Source organism: Ranitomeya imitator, chromosome 8 (genome assembly GCF_032444005.1).
Source record: "Ranitomeya imitator isolate aRanImi1 chromosome 8, aRanImi1.pri, whole genome shotgun sequence".
In the NCBI taxonomy this organism is placed as follows: Eukaryota; Metazoa; Chordata; class Amphibia; order Anura; family Dendrobatidae; genus Ranitomeya; species Ranitomeya imitator.
In genome coordinates, this window is record NC_091289.1 from 31,911,835 (window position 1) to 31,934,066 (window position 22,232).

Here is a 22,232-nt window from a genome sequence, read left to right on the forward strand (position 1 = left end):
AGACCGGACCCTGAGGAAGATTGTGGAGAAGGACCGATTCCAGACCTTGGGGAACCTGAGGAAGCAGTGGACTGAGTCTGGTGTGGAAACATCCAGAGCCACCGTGCACAGGCGTGTGCAGGAAATGGGCTACAGGTGCCGCATTCCCCAGGTAAAGCCACTTTTGAGCTACAGAGAAGCAGCACTGGACTGTTGCTAAGTGGTCCCAAGTACTTTTTTCTGATGAAAGCAAATTTTGCATGTCATTCGGAAATCAAGGTGCCAGAGTCTGGAGGAAGACTGGGGAGAAGGAAATGCCAAAATGCCTGAAGTCCAGTGTCAAGTACCCACAGTCAGTGATGGTGTGGGGTGCCATGTCAGCTGCTGGTGTTGGTCCACTGTGTTTCATCAAGGGCAGGGTCAATGCAGCTAGCTATCAGGAGATTTTGGAGCACTTCATGCTTCTATCGGCTGAAATGCTTTATGGAGATGAAGATTTCATTTTTCAGCACGACCTGGCACCTGCTCACAGTGCCAAAACCACTGGTAAATGGTTTACTGACCATGGTATTACTGTGCTCAATTGGCCTGCCAACTCTCCTGACCTGAACCCCATAGAGAATCTGTGGGATATTGTGAAGAGAAAGTTGAGAGACGCAAGACCCAACACTCTGGATGAGCTTAAGGCCGCTATTGAAGCATCCTGGGCCTCCATAACATCTCAGCAGTGTCACAGGCTGATTGCCTCCATGCCACGCCGCATTGAAGCAGTCATTTCTGCCAAAGGATTCCCGACCAAGTATTGAGTGCATAACTGAACATTATTATTTGATGGTTTTTTTGTTTGTTATTAAAAAACACTTTTATTTGATTGGATGGGTGAAATATGCTAATTTATTGAGACAGGTTTTTTGGGTTATCAGGAGTTGTATGCCAAAATCATCAGTATTAAAACAATAAAAGACCTGACAAATTTCAGTTGGTGGATAATGAATCTATAATATATGAAAGTTTAATTGTAATCATTACATTATGGTAAATAATGAAATTTAACACTATATGCTAATTTTTTGAGAAGGACCTGTATCTCCGTTATCTCAAAAGATGGTTTTTAGATTTTTTTTTTTTTTAATACTATTTCTACCTTTTTCATTTGCAGCTACATAAAAGAACTATTCACAATATAACACTATGTTACGGAATAGATTATAATTGGAAAGTGGAAAAAAAAATCCTTTTAAAATGTGTATCTAGGAAAAGTTTCTTTTTAATCAACAGTTTTTTGCAAAAAAAAATAAAATAAAATAAAACACTCCTGGCTTTCAAGATTTAGAGTTCAGATGTTTTGGGAATTACATACATTAAGGAGATCTAATAGAAGGGTGGTCCCTCATTCAGGACCCTCATTACAGGGGGTTTTCAAATTCAGAATAATGAATTAAATCAGCCAAAGTGGACATCAGTTACATAGAGCGATGTCTCGGAGTCACTGGGCACATTCATGCATTTCATGAAAAGTCCATTGATTTAGATAAAACGGTGTGATTCTTCATTTCTCCTGTAGGAGTGCTGTATGGGAATAGAACACTTGCTGATCACTGGTGGTTACGTCACAAAGACAACTTGGAATTTTTGTGTTTGAAGGCTCATATTGGTGGTTTTCTGAGGATGCAATACCAAAATATAGGTAATAATGGATGCCATGATGTATAACGAATCATATATTAGCCTTACGTAGAAAATTGAAAAATTTGTTAAAGTGAACCTGACCGCTGATACATTCCGCCCGATCCTTGGGCAGCGTGTGTCAGACACTGGCTGTATGAGAACTTAATTGTGGAGATAGATGTGGTAGATGGAGGCAAGTGGAACACTTTCAAACCATACTGTTATAGCATATCTTTTAGGGTAAGGTCACAGAATTTTTGGGAGGCTGAAAATTCCAACAAGTTATTTTTTAAAAGGAATCTACTGCAAGAAATGCTCCTACATTATTATTTTTTTGGGAGGCCTTTTTTTTTTTTTTACTTGAAGAATTTCCTAATATAGTTTAGAAAAGCTTTTCGAAATGTTTTGTCTTGACGGCGTCAACTGTGGAGCAACTTCCAATCCACATTCAAGGAGTGACATACCCAGTGTCGGACTGGGGTGCCAAGGGCCCACCAGTGACATTGACTTTGGGGGCCCACTTTTCACCTGCATACAAACATGCTACCTTCGTTCACAAATTTACCTATATCTCTATATAATAATACATTGGGTAGTTTGGTTAATGAGTGATGAGATGCTGCTTTATTTCTGTACAGAGTGAATCATGTGAATTATGCCGAGTACTGCCCATACAATGGGGTTGGGGTCCCAGATCTGCACAGGGGCCCACTGGGGGATTCCCCCTGTTACCCTATGGGCCAGTCCAATTAGGGGGGAAAAAGGGAGCGCATTCTGCTTGAAAAACTAATCCAAGTTTTCAGCCTACAAAAAACCATGTGACCCTAGCTTAACATGCCAAAAGTGCTTTTGATTGGAACAGACCTTTAATTGGTTGAACCCAACCCTCCCCCCAAAAAATAACCTGTGTCTTTTACACGTATGTTCCAAAAAAAAACATATCCACTGTGGAAATTCCAGAGTGGCAAAATTGTGGTGGATTTTACCCTTAGTCTGGGGTCACACTTGCGAGTGCAATGCGAGAAACTTGAGCCTCAATACCCGGCAATGCCGCCGGCACTCGGGACGGGAGTGTTGAGCTGCATAGAAATACATGCGGCTGCACGCTTCGGTCCCTAGTGCCGGCGGCAGTGCTGGGTATTGAGGTGAAAGACTTACGCGAGTTTCTCGCATCACACTCGCAAGTGTGACCCCGGCCTTAGTAGTACACTACATAGTTTGTCCTCCAACTTCTGCCCCGGCTCATTTCTTTGGTTTTGCTGTAGTTTATTGTACTTTGTACAAACAAGGGTGTGCAGATTTTCCCAGTGCCTTGTCCATTAGGCTAGGTTCACATTGCGTTAGCAGCAGCCCGTTCAGCACATACGCTAACGGGCTGCTGCTAGCGCAAGTGCCTGCGCTACATCACGCTAGCGCAGATGGAGCATCTGCTAGCTCCATCTGCGCTAGCAGTGACGGACCCGGAAACGCTGCAGCCAGCGTCTCGGGTCCGTCACTCAAATGATGGCACATCGCTAGCGCTCGCCCATTGTGGGCGTGCGCTAGCGATGCGTTCGCCATTGCATTCAATCGCGGCGTTAACAGAGTACGTTACACCGCGGTGTAACGTAGTCCGTTTAACGTAGTCAATGAACGCAATGTGAACCTAGCCTTAGTATGGCAATACCTGGCAGTGCAGCACAGACCCATTTAAGTAATGAAGATTTTTTTTTATTAACAAGAATGTTTTTTTGCTTCCTGCTGAAACCTATGGCAATGTCAAGAGTTTCACGCAATCAATTAAGTTTTGAGAACAGCATGACTTTGTAAATTCGCTTTTCTAAGTAATGGCACTTGATCCTGAACTCTTGAAAATCAGTATCATTTAACCTTTTTGTGACATTGACTTTGTTATTCCTCGCTGGTTAAATAATGTATTCTGCTTGTTTTTCTTTCTAGGTTACCATTGCTGGAAGGGTCTTCATAATGAAAAAAGAACAATGACATCTCAAGCAGATCTCTAGATGCTGAGATAGACATCCTAATCCTCGTTTTTAATATTATTCTTAATCATTTTTTTTCCTGTCTGGGACTACAATACAGCACAGCTATGTATGGAAGTGCTCGTACAATCACTAATTTGGAAGGCAGTCCTTCCAGATCGCCTCGTTTGCCAAGATCACCTCGTTTGGGCCATAGACGAACAAGCAGTGGAGGGGGAGCAGGTAAAACGCTGTCAATGGAGAACATTCAGTCTCTTAATGCAGCCTATGCAACGTCTGGACCCATGTACTTGAGTGACCATGAGGGTGTGGCGTCTACAGCTTTTCCGAAAGGAACCATGACTCTTGGAAGGGCTACTAATAGAGCGGTCTATGGTGGAAGAGTCACAGCCATGGGAAGCAGTCCAAATATTGCCTCTGCTGGTCTTTCACACACAGATGTCTTGTCCTACACTGACCATATAGGCTTGACCAGCTCTGCTCATCACCACCACCATCATCACCAGATTCCTTCTATGTTAAGACAGGTGAGAGACAACACCATGCTTGATCTTCAGGTTCAACTGAAGGACCTACAGAGGGAAAATGAGCTGCTAAGAAAAGAGCTGGACATTAAAGACAGCAAGCTTGGATCTTCCATGAACAGTATTAAAACATTTTGGAGCCCAGAACTCAAGAAGGAAAGAGTCCTCCGAAAGGAGGAGGCTGCAAGGATGTCCGTCCTGAAGGAGCAAATGAGGGTGTCTCACGAAGAAAATCAGGTATTTTTCTTGAATGCGGGTTGTAGAAGAGTCGTTTTTGAGATTAACATGGAGCATTTTGATTTTAATAATTTAGAGTGAAGATACATTTCCCTTTTATGTTATTCTCTGTTGAATGCAGAAGTGTTAGCTGTAAGTTACGATACCTTTTTTTTTAATTAATTTTTTTTTGTAGGAAAGTGTAAATAGTGACAGCTTTACATTTTTACTCGAAGAAGTTGTTTGATGTTAAACTGCGTGAAATTAACTCCTTGCATAATTATTTTAGAATCTGCCCATCGTCCAAAACAGAGCTATAGAAAGAATGCTTAGTAGGAGTTCTCAGTAGTAGCCCATAGGGACATCTTTATTTTTTTCACATTTTCTATTTAAGGGTAAAGTCCAACTTTGCAATGATGTTTTCAATTTGGCTTATTTTGTGCACCCGGCACTCCCGCCAATCAGCTGTTATCTGTAACGACGGCAGCCGGCCAGAAATACCTACTTGCGGAGCCGACCGTCTACTTCTACTGACCGGGGTTTGTTACTGCACATCTGCCTCCTATTGATTTGTATAGAAGGCAGATGGGCAGTACTCTATGGCAGCCACGATATGTAGACGGCCAATTTTGCAAGTAAGTACTTCTGGCCAGCGGCCACCTCCACTGATAACAGCTGATCGACAGGGGTTCTGGATCCCGGCTGATCAGACATTGATAACCTATCCTAAGGATAGGCCATCAGTGTAAAATTGCTGGATAACCTCTAACTATGGAGATGTATAAGCCTGCGTGGCAGCAGCAAGCAAAATGTATTACAATTGTTTTCAAAGTTACCTACATTTTTTTTTTTCTTTTAGATACTGACACAATAATAAAAAATTCAAAAAAATGAGTTTCCATTAAATAGGACCAGTCTCCAGGTCAACATTGTAGTTTTTCCTCTGCTTTATTCCTGATGCTCCCCTGAATATCCCACCTTTTTGTATTTTTAAAAGTTCTAGAGATGTGGGCATTTTTATTTGGTGCTGATTTGCATGTTCTTCACAAATGGGCATTTCTCACAGGATCCTCTGGGGCGTGTCTTAAGGCTGCTCTGCATAATTATCTTATGAGTACCACCCCCTCTTGGTAAAGACCATACAAATTTGCACTAAATAGGCCCAAATCTCTGGAACCTTATGGCGGATTTTAAGAAAACAAAAAGTAGACTACAGTGGGGAGCATAGGGGTTGAAATGAGAGCTGGAAATGGGGCTACATATCACCTGGTGACATGTCTTCTTTAAAGGGCTTTTTCGTGGTTTAGTTTATCTTTAAACGCTGGGAATGCTTTAAAATTTTTAAAAAAATCTGTTTAATGCCTGCCGATCCAGGATCAGCACTGTTTAACTCTGTGACTGCTGCAGCCAATCACTAGGCTGAGCGGTGACGTCTGCATGTATGGTAAACAGGTCAAAGGATCACAGGTGCACTGCCTATATATAAATCATATATCTAAAGAAAAGTAATAAACATAACTAAATAAATTCTATAGGGTGCTGCAAAAATGCATAGAAACAGCATAGCCACAAGGAAAAGAATAGCCTATGCATAAATAAGCGCACACCTAAATATATAAGAAACACAATCTTTATTATAGACATAAACAAGGACAAAAACACATAAATCCATTAAAATCAATTAAAACCATGTGGAAAAAACCACCCTTCCCCCTGAGAGAATGATATGACCAAAGTGAGGTCTAATCCCGCATACAAAAGTATACACCAAAATCGCACACTATAGCATATGGATATAGACAAGTGCAAAACAATAACATATAACTGATACCTATCCAGCAATATAGCGCACATGGGGCGTCCCTGTCATAATCAATCATAAACCATAAAGGAACAAATAATAACAATTGCTAAAGGACCCTAAATGCAGAAATATTGGTTGCTAAAACTAGCAGCAGCAAAATATCCATATAGCTGGGCATGAAAATACATCAACAAAAAAAGAGGATATGGGGTCACAAAATATAGTGAATAAATAGTGCTACCCAAGAGGGCGCTATAGGATCCCCAAATCCGTCTAAGAAAAGATCCGAGCAATGTGCCAGTATCGGGAATGCCTAGAGCTCAAAGACATACCTTAAACGCCATGGAGAATGCGGGAAGCCTCCAACAAGTAAGGAAGCAAAAAGCATCAGGGGGAGGGAGTGGGGAGAAGTCCCACGCGTATCGCTGCCTCTGTGCAGCTTCGTCAGGGAATGAGCAGCAACGATATGTGTCAGCCTTATATACAAACAGTACCGTATCCTGTTGATTGCCACACCGGAAGGCCCCGTCCGGGGACCGGAAATGTAGGAAAGAGGAAGCGCGCACCCATCATAATCATCCCCGGCTCTAATTAGTCCCAACTATGTGTCAGGACCGGCGCATGCGCTGACAGAGCCGGCAAAAAGGTAAATGGAGAGAGCGCAGGCGCGGTGTGCGGCCGCACAAAAAAGAAAGAGAGGGAAGGAGGAAAGTCCCAGGCCAATCGCAATCAGCGATTGAGCAGAAGAGGAGCCCCGGAATTCTAAATATATGGACAGATGCAGCCCAGGGGTACACTAGGATGGAGGACAAAAAAAGAAAAGAAGTATATACATATGCATACCATAAATGAAAAAACAAAGATATTTATATATAATAAGAATAATAATAATGAAAATAATAATAATAAATAAATAAATACGTCAAAAAGGAAAAGCACATGTATGTGCCAAATAACTATGATAAATCCTAAGCCTAGAAGAGGAGCAAAGAGGCGATTGTTATTATTATCATTATTTATGTATAAATCAATCAATACCCTATCCAAAAGGGATAGGAAGACATCCCCTACCTTTAAGTAGGAAGATGTACCGGCCTCAATACATGCACATAAACATAATACAACATATAAACAAAATGCAAAACACATATAATAATGTGAAAACATGTATCCAAAACCAATAAAATACATTTCCATTTGATATCAAAACAAACAGAACATATGGTAATCAAGACATACGGATATATGTCCCATAGAATAGAATAGAGGGCCAATATCCACAAATGTCTATATTTCTCAAATGCCTCTCCATTCCTTGTATAACATTATACTTCAATCCAGATCCAGTCTCCTAATTCCGTCCATAATACAAATCCCTTGTTCCAATCCCAAAGCGCAATGTACTTGTCCTGGAATCCCGGTTCCAATCCCGGGGAACCAGATATAGGGAAATCCCTTTGTTCCAATCCAAAGTATCCATATTCTTTATAGTCTTTAATCCTGTCCTAGGAAACCAGTGTACAGGAGCTCCTCATTTAGGCCAAACGGGGAGATAGATTTTAGCCGAAAAATCCAGCGGGCTTCATGTTGCAGCAGTAATCTATGCCGGCTACCGCCTCTTTCATTGCCCTGGATTCTCTGCAGGCCAAAAAAATGGGTGTTAGTAGGTTTGCCTCCATGTTTCCTCATATAATGTGCTGCAACTGGCGTTAACATTTTGCCTTTCTTGGAGTCTGCATGGGCTAGGTTAATAGTTGAGAGATGTTTTTGTGCCCGCTTTCTCAGCTCCTGTGATGTCTGCCCTACATACACTTTCTGACATGGGCAAACAATAGCATAAATGACAGAACTTGTTTTGCAGTTGATATACTGAGAAAGAGAATGCTCCACATTATCACCAGGGTTAATAAAGAAATCCCTGGTGGGAAGCATATATGGACATACATTACATTCACCGCAGGGGAACGACCCCCTGAGGCGAATCCCACGATTGAGCCTAATCACCGGACGCGAGAAATGACTTCTCGTAACAATATCCCGTAAGTTAGGAGCCCTTCTAGCCGTCATAAGAGGTCTAGAGCTGACACAAGAAGATGTTTGGGCATCCGAAGTTAGGATGTCCCAGTTTTGATTTAAGATGTTTCTCACCTGACTCCAATTCGTACTATATTCCGTGATGAATCTCACTGAGGAGTCCTGTAGTCAGGGACGCGATGTTAGGAGGGCCTCCTGATTAAGGGTCCTGGCACGTTGGAAGGCAGTGGAAACAGTTCTCTTAGGGTATCCCCTCCTATATAATCTCCTGGTCAAATCCTTTGCCTGTTCTCTGAAACTTGCATCTGTTGTACAATTTCGCCGGGTACGTAGAAACTGTCCCACAGGTATTCCAGTCCGCGTGTGGTGAGGGTGAAAACTCTGATATTGTAACAAGTTATTCGTGGCCGTTGGCTTACGGTATAAATCCGTGAACAGTTTCTCCCCATCGACTCCCACTCGAAGGTCCAAAAAGATAGCTGAATTCGGGGAACAAGAGGATGTTAAGAAAATATTTAATGAATTTTCATTAAGCTCCCTCAAAAATTGGGTACAAGAAGCTTCGGTCCCCACCCAAATGAAAAAAATGTCATCCAAAAAACGATGCCAATACTTAATGTGATTAAGATAACCCTGCGAACTAAAGACCATTGTCTCCTCCCACCAACCCAAAAAGATGTTTGCGTATGCCGGCGCGCATCGCGCACCCATGGCCATGCCCGATACTTGCTTATAATACGTCCTGTCAAACAGGAAGTAGTTATGATGTAACACAAAGTAAAGGAGGTCCAAGATAAAAGAATCATGGAGGCGATTAGAGCCCTCCAATTTATTAAGGAAGTAAGAGAGTGCCTGAATACCATGGGTATGAGCGATATTTGAATAAAGCGACTCCACGTCACATGTCACTAACAACTCCTGGCCTGTTAAGGTGATGTTACGGCAAACACTAATAAAGTGAGATGTATCTTTAATATAAGCTGGTAATGCCGAGGCAATGGGTTGAATGAAGTAATCAATATAGGTACATACCCGTTCGCTCATACTTCCTATGCTGGACACAATTGGTCTTCCTGGTGGCTTTTGGATGTTCTTATGCACCTTGGGCAAAAGGTAAAAGGTAGGGGTCACTGGGTTATCCACCCACATAAATCTCTTTTCACTTGGGGAAATTATTCCCATAGAGGTTGCCCGATCAATCAAATTATGTAATCTCTCCAAAAAGATTCCAGTAGGATCCGATGGCAATCTCATATAGAATCTCTGATCCCCCAATTGTCTGTTGGCTTCTTCAAGGTACATATTGGATGGCCACAGAACTACATTCCCCCCCTTGTCTGCTTCTCTTATAATGATGGAATCATTGTTTTTCAGGGACCTAATGGCCCTTCTTTCTTGAAACGAGAGATTATAAGTAAAGCCAAAGCTTTGTGGGAGCCGCAGGATGTCCCTTTTAGCCGATTCAAAGAAAAATTTAACCGCTGGTACCAACGAAAAAGATGGGGCAGAGGAGGACTTAGTTCTTAATGGGAACTTTCTCCTACCTGTTGTTACGGTATTCTCCTCCAAAAGGTCCAGGAGATCCCGAAAAACCTGTTGATCCTCAATGGAAGTAGTTTGAAGGGCTTCCGGTTGCTTGTGAATTACCTGAAAAATCAATTTCCTACAGAATAAATACAGATCCTTGATTAGGTCAAACTTATCTGTAGTTCGGGTGGGAGAAAAAGAGAGACCTCTACGTAGAACAGAAAGCTCAGCTGGAGATAATACATAGTCCGATAGATTTATTACCTGCAAGGACGTATCCACTTGAGGCGAAAGGTTAGAACCAGTTACCGATGCTTGGTCTTGTGATTGTGCCGGTAGGGTGAATTGGGACCCCTCCGGTTGGTTTGACGTTTTCTGAGATTTCTTGCGCTTACCTCCGCGCCTGGTCCTATATCGAGGTCGCTGCCTCCTGAGGACAAAAAATCACTCGAACTGGTGGCATTAGTTGTAGTAGCCAAAGGAACTGGTATGTGGGCATTAGATGTTTGTTTAAACGGACGAGAGTTCCCCAAGTGTCTCCATCTGTAAGCCCTTTGGTTCTCAAAATCCTGACGATCCCTCTGGAATTTCTTTTGTTTACGATCCATAATTTCTTTTTCAAACTTGTCCAATATTTCTTTAAGTTTTTGTTTGAAGGGAATTACCAGCTGAGTCTCATCAAAAGCCATCAATTTATTTTCTAGGTCCTTAATATTTTGCTTGGTTACAGAAAAAAGCTGCCTATCATGTTCCACAAGCATATTAATAATAATGCTTGAACACTGCAGCAGTCCCTTTTCCCAGATACATTGAAATGCTGTTGACGGCTCCCATGCAGGAAAAATTTGGACCCGTAGACCACGTGGGACTATCCCAGTTTTAAGGTATTCCTCTAGTGTTCTGATGTTCCACCATAAACGGACCGCTAATTTATTAGCTGTTGTGATATCCGTTGATAACCTAGTGAAATCTGAATCATTTACTAATGGGGCACTATTAGAAAATAGACCCGATGATTGGGTCTGCCAAATCGCCTCCCTAGCTTCCCAATCCATGACAGGATCTATCCGCAAAGGAACCAACAGGATAAACAATATGAAACAACAAAAATATATCCAAAAGACAATAATAGCCAAAATAATTATAATCCAAAAGGGTACCCAATAGCCCCCATACTATATAGATAAGGATCAACAATAAATCCCGTGCCCCCTGAGACTAGAACACACCCCAATAGAAGTGGGGTGTAAAACAGGGATCAACAGGTCAAAGGATCACAGGTGCACTGCCTATATATAAATCATATATCTAAAGAAAAGTAATAAACATAACTAAATAAATTCTATAGGGTGCTGCAAAAATGCATAGAAACAGCATAGCCACAAGGAAAAGAATAGCCTATGCATAAATAAGCGCACACCTAAATATATAAGAAACACAATCTTTATTATAGACATAAACAAGGACAATAACACATAAATCCATTAAAATCAATTAAAACCATGTGGAAAAAACCACCCTTCCCCCTGAGAGAATGATATGACCAAAGTGAGGTCTAATCCCGCATACAAAAGTATACACCAAAATCACACACTATAGCATATGGATATAGACAAGTGCAAAACAATAACATATAACTGATACCTATCCAGCAATATAGCGCACATGGGGCGTCCCTGTCATAATCAATCATAAACCATAAAGGAACAAATAATAACAATTGCTAAAGGACCCTAAATGCAGAAATATTGGTTGCTAAAACTAGCAGCAGCAAAATATCCATATAGCTGGGCATGAAAATACATCCACAAAAAAAGAGGATATGGGGTCACAAAATATAGTGAATAAATAGTGCTACCCAAGAGGGCGCTATAGGATCCCCAAATCCGTCTAAGAAAAGATCCGAGCAATGTGCCAGTATCGGGAATGCCTAGAGCTCAAAGACATACCCTAAACGCCATGGAGAATGCGGGAAGCCTCCAACAAGTAAGGAAGCAAAAAGCATCAGGGGGAGGGAGTGGGGAGAAGTCCCACGCGTATCGCTGCCTCTGTGCAGCTTCGTCAGGGAATGAGCAGCAACGATATGTGTCAGCCTTATATACAAACAGTACCGTATCCTGTTGATTGCCACACCGGAAGGCCCCGTCCGGGGACCGGAAATGTAGGAAAGAGGAAGCGCGCACCCATCATAATCAGCCCCGGCTCTAATTAGTCCCAACTATGTGTCAGGACCAGCGCATGCGCTGACAGAGCCGGCAAAAAGGTAAATGGAGAGAGCGCAGGTGCGGTGTGCGGCCGCACAAAAAAGAAAGAGAGGGAAGGAGGAAAGTCCCAGGCCAATCGCAATCAGCGATTGAGCAGAAGAGGAGCCCCGGAATTCTAAATATATGGACAGATGCAGCCCAGGGGTACACTAGGATGGAGGACAAAAAAAGAAAAGAAGTATATACATATGCATACCATAAATGAAATGAAAAAACAAAGATATTTATATATAATAAGAATAATAATAGTGAAAATAATAATAATAAATAAATACGTCAAAAAGGAAAAGCACATGTATGTGCCAAATAACTATGATAAATCCTAAGCCTAGAAGAGGAGCAAAGAGGCGATTGTTATTATTATCATTATTTATGTATAAATCAATCAATACCCTATCCAAAAGGGATAGTGTATTGTTCTGTTTGTTTTGATATCAAATGGAAATGTATTTTATTGGTTTTGGATACATGTTTTCACATTATTATATGTGTTTTGCATTTTGTTTATATGTTGTATTATGTTTATGTGCATGTATTGAGGCCGGTACATCTTCCTACTTAAAGGTAGGGGATGTCTTCCTATCCCTTTTGGATAGGGTATTGATTGATTTATACATAAATAATGATAATAATAACAATCGCTTCTTTGCTCCTCTTCTAGGCTTAGGATTTATCATAGTTATTTGGCACATACATGTGCTTTTCCTTTTTGACGTATTTATTTATTATTATTATTTTCATTATTATTATTCTTATTATATATAAATATCTTTGTTTTTTCATTTCATTTATGGTATGCATATGTATATACTTCTTTTCTTTTTTTGTCCTCCATCCTAGTGTACCCCTGGGCTGCATCTGTCCATATATTTAGAATTCCGGGGCTCCTCTTCTGCTCAATCGCTGATTGCGATTGGCCTGGGACTTTCCTCCTTCCCTCTCTTTCTTTTTTGTGCGGCCGCACACCGCGCCTGCGCTCTCTCCATTTACCTTTTTGCCGGCTCTGTCAGCGCATGCGCCGGTCCTGACACATAGTTGGGACTAATTAGAGCCGGGGCTGATTATGATGGGTGCGCGCTTCCTCTTTCCTACATTTCCGGTCCCCGGACGGGGCCTTCCGGTGTGGCAATCAACAGGATACGGTACTGTTTGTATATAAGGCTGACACATATCGTTGCTGCTCATTCCCTGACGAAGCTGCACAGAGGCAGCGATACGCGTGGGACTTCTCCCCACTCCCTCCCCCTGATGCTTTTTGCTTCCTTACTTGTTGGAGGCTTCCCGCATTCTCCATGGCGTTTAGGGTATGTCTTTGAGCTCTAGGCATTCCCGATACTGGCACATTGTTCGGATCTTTTCTTAGACGGATTTGGGGATCCTATAGCGCCCTCTTGGGTAGCACTATTTATTCACTATATTTTGTGACCCCATATCCTCTTTTTTTGTGGATGTATTTTCATGCCCAGCTATATGGATATTTTGCTGCTGCTAGTTTTAGCAACCAATATTTCTGCATTTAGGGTCCTTTAGCAATTGTTATTATTTGTTCCTTTATGGTTTATGATTGATTATGACAGGGACGCCCCATGTGCGCTATATTGCTGGATAGGTATCAGTTATATGTTATTGTTTTGCACTTGTCTATATCCATATGCTATAGTGTGTGATTTTGGTGTACACTTTTGTATGCGGGATTAGACCTCACTTTGGTCATATCATTCTCTCAGGGGGAAGGGTGGTTTTTTCCACATGGTTTTAATTGATTTTAATGGATTTATGTGTTTTTGTCCTTGTTTATGTCTAATAAAGATTGTGTTTCTTATATATTTAGGTGTGCGCTTATTTATGCATAGGCTATTCTTTTCCTTGTGCATGTATGGTAAGAGACCACTGAATCCAGTGATTGACTATGGTTTTGATGTAAGCATATGATCGGGTACAGGGCATTAAACGGAGACTAGCAGATACCAGGAGAGTGGTGCAGAATTAAAGGGGTTGTCCGACCTTGGGCTATAAGTCTATTTGAGTCCAGACTTGTCAATCCTGACACACACTGCGTGAGTATTCTTCGGTGCCAGGAGCGGTCTGTCATGTGACCTCAAGAATGCGATTTACATACTTACAACCACTTCCAACTAGAATGTGTCCGACCTCACTGAATGCATTCGCATCCATCTAGTCATCTGGTGACCTCACGCATGCGCCCAGCACCAGCACTGGAGATTCCTCATGGCGCCCAGTTCTTGCAATGTGAGGATTCATAAGTCTGTAGTCATGTAAAGTGACTGCAGTCTTGCAGCCCAAGGCCAGATAACCACTTTAAATAATTTTTAAGCACTTTACAAAATTTTTTTTTCACCCCATCTTCTACCTATTCATGTAAGTAAAGGCATTTATTTCCAACAATGATACATTGCTAGATGAGAAAATATATTTTTTTTTTATCCATATCGCAAATTACATTTCTACATGATCAATCAATTTTACTATTGCCGTTGTATAATTTCCTTCCTGGAAATCCGTATAGAAATTAGCAAACCTATCTGTATCTGCCCAGTAGTAGTTGCATCTTCTGCCTTTTTTTTTTTTTTTTTTTAAATATAAGATGAATTAGGCACTTACCATATTTCTTATCCTTACTTATTTTAGTTTTTATATGACACTTTTGGCATCAGATTCATCATCATCATAAGAAAAATAAATTAATTTAGAGCTTACTCTATTTACAAACTTTTTGTATTTTTTTTTTTGCTTGGAATGTGTTAATTAGCTGCTGTAGTAATTTATTATAACAAACTATATATCGTGTGATAGGGTAATACATCACTGTGAGCTAGTTATTATAATGTGAATACATTCATTTTTATGCATTTAAAATGGGTTATGTTCAGGCCGTGAATTGGTTTTTGTATAGTTCTTACCTGGTGAAGTAAAGGTTCCATTGGTGAAAACTCAAGAGCATTCATCAAAGGGGGTTAGATCAGATTTAGAGAAGCACTCCTCCTCCCATCAAAATTTGTATGTTCCTAATATATTGCAATCATCACATTATACCGCACTGTGTACTTACAATTGCTTATTTTGCCTTTCTACCCGGCTAATTAATCTCTTTTGCAATAGTCCATCAGGTCTATGACACCATTTGATTAACAATAGACTAGCTGAATCCTCCTTAGCTCTATACAGAAACAAGAAGTATTTTTCCCTGAGTCATCATAAGAACTACAATTCTACATCAGTGGAAAGTTTATGGCAGGGGGAGGAAGAGTGGAGCAGCTGGATCAGGAGTGGAAGAGGGGGGATGCCTTATGCGGGGAAAAGAGACTTCTTGCTTCTATGTGGAGCTTAGAAGGCTTCAGCTACAGTAGTCAGTTTGTAATCATTTGATTTGGTAGACCTAATAGAAAAGAGAGGAATTAGCTGGGTAGAAAGTCAAAATGAGCAATTGTGAGTACACAGTGCTACATAATAGGATAACTGCAATATATTAAGAGGATAAAAACTTTGATGGGAGGAGGAGGAGAGCTTCTTTAAGCACTTTAATGCCAGCATATAACATGACAATTGGGTATTCGCGATATCTGTGAGCTTCATCCAATTTAACCCAAATAACATAGCCCGGCCTCCTCCACCCTATCCAAATAAATACCCATCCTTGACCCAATAATAACACAACATACTCTCAATTCTTTGGATAAATTGGCCACAGCAGCCTTTATTAACATTTAACTTAACAATTTATGTCATTTAACATTAACCACAGGGAGGGCGGTCCTTAAACTATGATGGGGCATCTAAAATGGTTGCCCCACTAAGATGGCAATTCTCTTTTATAACGGCTACCACAACTCCACCCCTTGCCCCCTTTACCTATTCCACGGACCAATCCCTATCCTGCTATTCAATTCCCCTTAGCCTATACTAAAACACCCCCTTTTTTCCCTGTTCCACTCCCTGTATGTCCTCTCAACCCTGTCATGTCGTCATCCCTTTGAAGGCCTGTGGCCCAGTACGTCCTCCCTTAACATACAGCAGTTGAATTGGCAAAGTGATGTACTATTTATTCTGTCACTTTGTTCTAGTGGGTCACAACCATTGGACATTAAATATGTTGATATTCTGTTTTTAAACTGCTCCTAGTTTATGACTTTTCACATGTGTGCATGTCCATCCTAGTTCTACTCATGCTGGATGCGGGTTCTTTGGCTTGAGGATCCTTCTGCCTTCACTAGCTCTCGTGTTTCCGCACAACCTCAATCCTGGAGTGATTTTCCTCTTACAGTCCAAGTCCACCTTGATTTACAGAATTTATCCTGTGTTCACTCCCTTATGTCTACACTAATTCCCAGTGCATCTCCTTGCAGACAGCCACATGTTTGCCCTCCTCTATCTATACTGTGAAACAGTATATCTTGTGCATTTTCCCCTGAAGATATGGATATGCCCCCTTCCCACACAGCCTCCTTCCTCATATCAGCAGGTTTATCCAACAGCCTAATGTATATGGGGTCCTCACCAACATTTGTTTTTGGGGAGATGATGATCTGGCATGTCCAATTTCGAACTGCCGATGCTTTTGTTCCCGCGAGATAAGCTCTCACCCGAGATGTCTGGCAGTGGCTCAACACTTGGAGGAGCACTCGACAAAGTCAAAGCTCCTCTGTATATAGGAATAGGTGGAGATAACAGCCCGACCGACCATCGGCCAAAGCATTGTTCAACCGATAGGTGACTCACGAAGAATAGATAGCTAACACTCGGAGAAGGGATGGGTAAAGAAGAGAGAATTGACATTGCTAATAGCAGTGTGTTGTCAGATCTAAGTTAGAAGCAGCAGAACAGCCAGCTACGAGTTAGACTTTATATCAGTAAGATAGTAGGAAATTAAATGTTTAATGGAGACTATATAGAAAGTTGCAATCGCAGAAGAAAACCAGCTCAACCCTACTGAATCACTGCGATCATAGCCACTTTTGCAAGACTTGGCACAACCAATAAAAAATATAAAGTTATTCCGATATGATTAGAAGGGAAATTTACATCTCCGGATACATCCAACAGTGATATGCGAAGTACCTACGCATTTTAGACTGTGACCCAGTCCTTAGTCATTGATAGCCAATTCTATCGGAATAAAGTTTTCTGGACATACGACTTGAAGATATTTTTTTTATCAAATTTACATAGAGTTGCCTAATTTTGCATTTGTGGAAACGAGTAAACATTTAGAAAAATTATTGCAAAAGTGTCCACTTGCTTTAAGTCATCCGATGTGAGTGGAGAGTTGTCATGAGGACGTAAGTAGGGTGTCATGGGGATATGACGATGACGTGTATGTGTTTTTTCCTGAATTGTAGGTGCTATTATCCTGAGACATAGGGATGTGACAACAGGGGCGATATATCTCATTAACGTAGGATGCTCGATTTCACAAATTCGAATGTATATGCTCCAAATATGAATATTTTATGAATCAAACTTGTATGGGGTATAAAGATTTTCGAGAAAAATGTAAAAAAGCATGCGGCGACTTGTTGAGCCAAGGTTGCCATGGGGCAGAGGGATTTGGTGTAGACGAGGTTGTCATGACAAAGTAAGATGTGACAACTGCTATCCCTTGGGTTTGCAAAGTGCTCTGTTGTATGCAGCTGCTAATAGCTACTAAAAGCTCAAAGCAGTAATATAACATATGATAAGCAGCGAGAGATCTCCCACAATCACATACACATCGCTTGTGTAATGCCGAGGTATATAATAGTTGATGTATGAGTGGATCACTAGAACGTAAAATGTCTTCTGGTGCTTCAAGGATGGTAAGTATGTATTTTACTATAACATACAGTTAGGGCCAGAAATATTTGGACAGTGACACAAGTTTTGTTATTTTAGCTGTTTACAAAAACATATTCAGAAATACAATTATATATATAATATGGGCTGAAAGTGCACACTCCCAGCTGCAATATGATAGTTTCCACATCCAAATCGGAGAAAGGGTTTAGGAATCATAGCTCTGTAATGCATAGCGTCCTCTTTTTCAAGGGACCAAAAGTAATTGGACAATGGACTCTAAGGGCTGCAATTAACTCTGAAGGCGTCTCCCTCGTTAACCTGTAATCAATGAAGTAGCTAAAAGGTCAGGGGTGTGTGGTTTTGCATTTGGAAGCTGTTGCTGTGAGCAGACAACATGCGGTCAAAGGAACTCTCAATTGAGGTGAAGCAGAACATCCTGAGGCTGAAAAAAAAGAAAAAATCCATCAGAGAGATAGCAGACATGCTTGGAGTAGCAAAATCAACAGTTGGGTACATTCTGAGAAAAAAGGAATTGACTGGTGAGCTTGGGAACTCAAAAAGGCCTGGGCGTCCACGGATGACAACAGTGGTGGATGATCGCCGCATACTTAATTTGGTGAAGAAGAACCCGTTCACAACATCAACTGAAGTCCAGAACACTCTCAGTGAAGTAAGTGTATCTGTCTCTAAGTCAACAGTAAAGAGAAGACTCCATGACAGTAAATACAAAGGGTTCACATCTAGATGCAAACCATTCATCAATACCAAAAATAGACAGGCCAGAGTTAAATTTGCAGAAAAACACCTCAAGAAGCCAGCTCAGTTCTGGAAAAGTATTCTATGGACAGATGAGACAAAGATCAACCTGTACCAGAATGATGGGAAGAAAAAAGTTTGGAGAAGAAAGGGAACGGCACATGATCCAAGGCACACCACATCCTCTGTAAAACATGGTGGAGGCAACGTGATGGCATGGGCATGCATGGCTTTCAATGGCACTGGGTCACTTGTGTTTATTGATGACATAAGAGCAGACAAGAGTAGCCGGATGAATTCTGAAGTGTACCGGGATATACTTTCAGCCCAGATTCAGCCAAATGCTGCAAAGTTGATTGGACGGCGCTTCATAGTACAGATGGACAATGACCCCAAGCATACATCCAAAGCTACCCAGGAGTTCATGAGTGCCAAAAAGTGGAACATTCTGCAATGGCCAAGTCAATCTCCAGATCTAAACCCAATTGAGCATGCATTTCACTTGCTCAAATCCAGACTTAAGACGGAAAGACCCACAAACAAGCAAGACCTGAAGGCTGCGGCTGTAAAGGCCTGGCAAAGCATTAAGAAGGAGGAAACCCAGCGTTTGGTGATGTCCATGGGTTCCAGACTTAAGGCAGTGATTGCCTCCAAAGGATTTGCAACAAAATATTGAAAATAAAAATATTTTGTTTGGGTTATGTTTATTTGTCCAATTACTTTTGACCTCCTAAAATGTGGAGTGTTTGTAAAGAAATGTGTACAATTCCTACATTTTCTATCAGATATTTTTGTTCAACCCTTCAAATTAAACGTTACAATCTGCACTTGAATTCTGTTGTAGAGGTTTCATTTCAAATCCAATGTGGTGGCATGCAGAGCCCAACTCGCGAAAATTGTGTCACTGTCCAAATATTTCTGGCCCTAACTGTATCTGGTGAAGGACATGAATGACTGGTGCAAAGTGGACATACTGTATGCCGTGAATATGTCATGTCCTTCCAGGAGATCTAGGGTTAGGCGATCATTACGCTTTGGGAATCGCAGGTCTTCCATATAGTCAGTGTGTTTTGTTTCTCTTATTAAATGGACTTTGCTTCCTTCATTGCTGAAAAGGTTGATGACTTTGTATGCTGGTTGGAGACATGCAGCTTCTTTTCACAGCCGCTAGTGATCTGCTCGTTTTCTCTCTATAAAACCTGGCCAGACCTTCTCACACCTGCCTGTGAAAGTTTACTTCCTGGCTTGCTGGAGTTGTTGTGCTGAAGTTGGAATTCTTAGTTGCTGCTGGAGATTGTTGTCTGCTGTTTTTGGGTATATACATGCCTATCCTTTCGTATATTCCTCCCTACCCTTGGTGATTTGTTTTTGTGTGCAAGTTGTTTTTTTTTGTCATCCCTGTTTGTCTTATGTATTTATACACTAACATATCTGTCCCAGGTCTCCTGTGGGAGGGAGAGGGCCAGCTTGGGGGATATCAGGAGCATAGTAAGATTGGAGACTCGGGCCTCTCTACCATCAAGAGCATCCCTGGCACAGGGATTATTAAGGGTCACAGTTCCAGGGGCAATTTGAGGCCTCCTTTCCTTACCGAAGACTGTCATAGCCTGACAACAAGATGTGGTACTGGTAGTTCTTGTAACACTGATGTAAACACCATGCATATATTCTTTCTCTATAAATTGCCATTCGATGTACCAAATCTGGTGTTAGAGATAAACATATATAATTATAATTTTAGTTTTTCTCCATATACTTCAATATTCTCATTAAATAACCCTGAATGTTTATCTAGCTTTCTCGGCATCACATACACAGGTTGTCACAGTTTATCTCCAGTGTATCTCAGGCCATTGCCAACATAGATTAACAATGTGTCCGAGTGATGCTAATCTGTTACTGACCCGATCTTGTTGTTAGGTAGCAAATGACCAGGGATTTAAAATAATGGGGTACAAGGCTTGTGCTCTTGGGTTTGCCTTGTGCATTGACCCTTAGTGTTCTTATATGGCCCCATTGGCAGTGATGACCTTTGTCCTACAAGTAAGCCTAGTTTTATGCCCAATATTACACTAAGTCTTGGCAGTAAACTATCACAATAATTACTGCACCTCATTGCTTGGCTACCTTCTTTGTTAGACATTGCTTGCATGTTTTTGCACGTGATAAGAGTAGGAAAATAAGAAACATCACTGGCAAAGTAAAATCTAATGAGCCGTAGTTATTAGTCATTTATTAAAATACTTATATTAATAATATATCATCTTTGCATCATGTTTATATTGTTCTAGTGCAAGTAAAATTGCTATATTGTTATAATATATTCGTGCTTAAAGAGTAACCATCGTTATAATATTTATTTATTTTTTATCAGAAGTTGACATGAAAAAAAACAAAAAACTTCTTCATAGAAGTTTGCTACTTTCTCCTCCTGAACTGGTCATTGATACAACTCAAGGGTAAAACCTGTCTTCAGTAAATATGTATTTTACCATTACTGAGATAGAAGATGACAGTTGGTAGAGAAGTATGAATAATCAGGATCACTTTGCACTCAATACAAGTAGGTGCTTAGGAGGAAAAAAATAAACTCAATAGAATAGAACAACCTCCAGCACACATAAAAAAGGTGAGAAAAGTCTTATCTTCAATTCACAATGATGCAATTTTATTCATTAATTCTGGGGGTTCACAGCCATGAAACAAAGTATAATGAGAGATTTTCCCAACGTTTCGACCGTAAAAAGGTCTTTATCAAGGGTACAATCTTTAGTGGTGAACGAGCTCGGGGAGGCCGTTTCTTATCTTGTTCACCACTAAAGATTGTACCCTTGATAAAGACCTTTTTACGGTCGAAACGTTGGGAAAATCTCTCATTATACTTTGTTTCATGGCTGTGAACCCCCAGAATTAATGAATAAAATTGCATCATTGTGAATTGAAGATAAGACTTTTCTCACCTTTTTTATGTGTGCTGGAGGTTGTTCTATTCTATTGAGTTGGTAGAGAAGAACAATATCATGTTGTACGGGCTGCGCTGCGGTAAATCAGAAGCCTTTTGAGTTCCAAAATTATTCTTTCAATCATGAATTTTTTTAATTTTTTTTTTCTTTGCGCCATGCTTTTGTCATGGTAAGAAACAAACAAAATATATATATATATATATATATATATACTAGCTATTGAACCCGTTCTGCGCCCGGGTGGCGAGCATTTATATTGGTATATGGTCTCCATCCTGGTATGTGCTGCTCCATCCTGCGTCCCCATCCTGTCATGTGCTGCTCCATCCTGCGTCCCCATCCTGTCATGCGCTGCTCCATCCTGCGTCCCCATCCTGTCATGTGCTGCTCCATCCTGCGTCCCCATCCTGTCATGCGCTGCTCCCATCCTGCGTCCCCATCCTGTCATGCGCTGCTCCCATCCTGTGATGCGCTGCTCCCATCCTGCGTCCCCATCCTGTCATGTGCTGCTCCATCCTGCGTCCCCATCCTGTCATGTGCTGCTCCATCCTGCGTCCCCATCCTGTCATGCGCTGCTCCATCCTGCGTCCCCATCCTGTCATGTGCTGCTCCATCCTGCGCCTCCATTCTGTCATGTGCTGCTCCCATCCTGCGTCCCCATCCTGTCATGCGCTGCTCCATCCTGCGTTCTGCACAGGGGCCCACCGGGGGATTTCCCTGTT

The 22,232-nt window shown here is 41.2% G+C and overlaps 1 protein-coding gene across 2 annotated transcripts in view; it reads left to right on the top strand.

Moving 5' to 3' along the window:
* ERC2 (ELKS/RAB6-interacting/CAST family member 2) overlaps positions 1-22,232 on the top strand; it is a 1,140,662-nt gene that overhangs the window by 54,745 nt on the left and 1,063,685 nt on the right. For both annotated transcript variants that reach the window (XM_069736696.1, XM_069736695.1), the window contains exon 2: positions 3,586-4,390. In XM_069736696.1, the coding sequence (XP_069592797.1) occupies positions 3,737-4,390 (654 nt within the window). In that variant the 5' untranslated portion in view covers positions 3,586-3,736. The remainder of the gene's footprint in view (positions 1-3,585; positions 4,391-22,232) is intronic.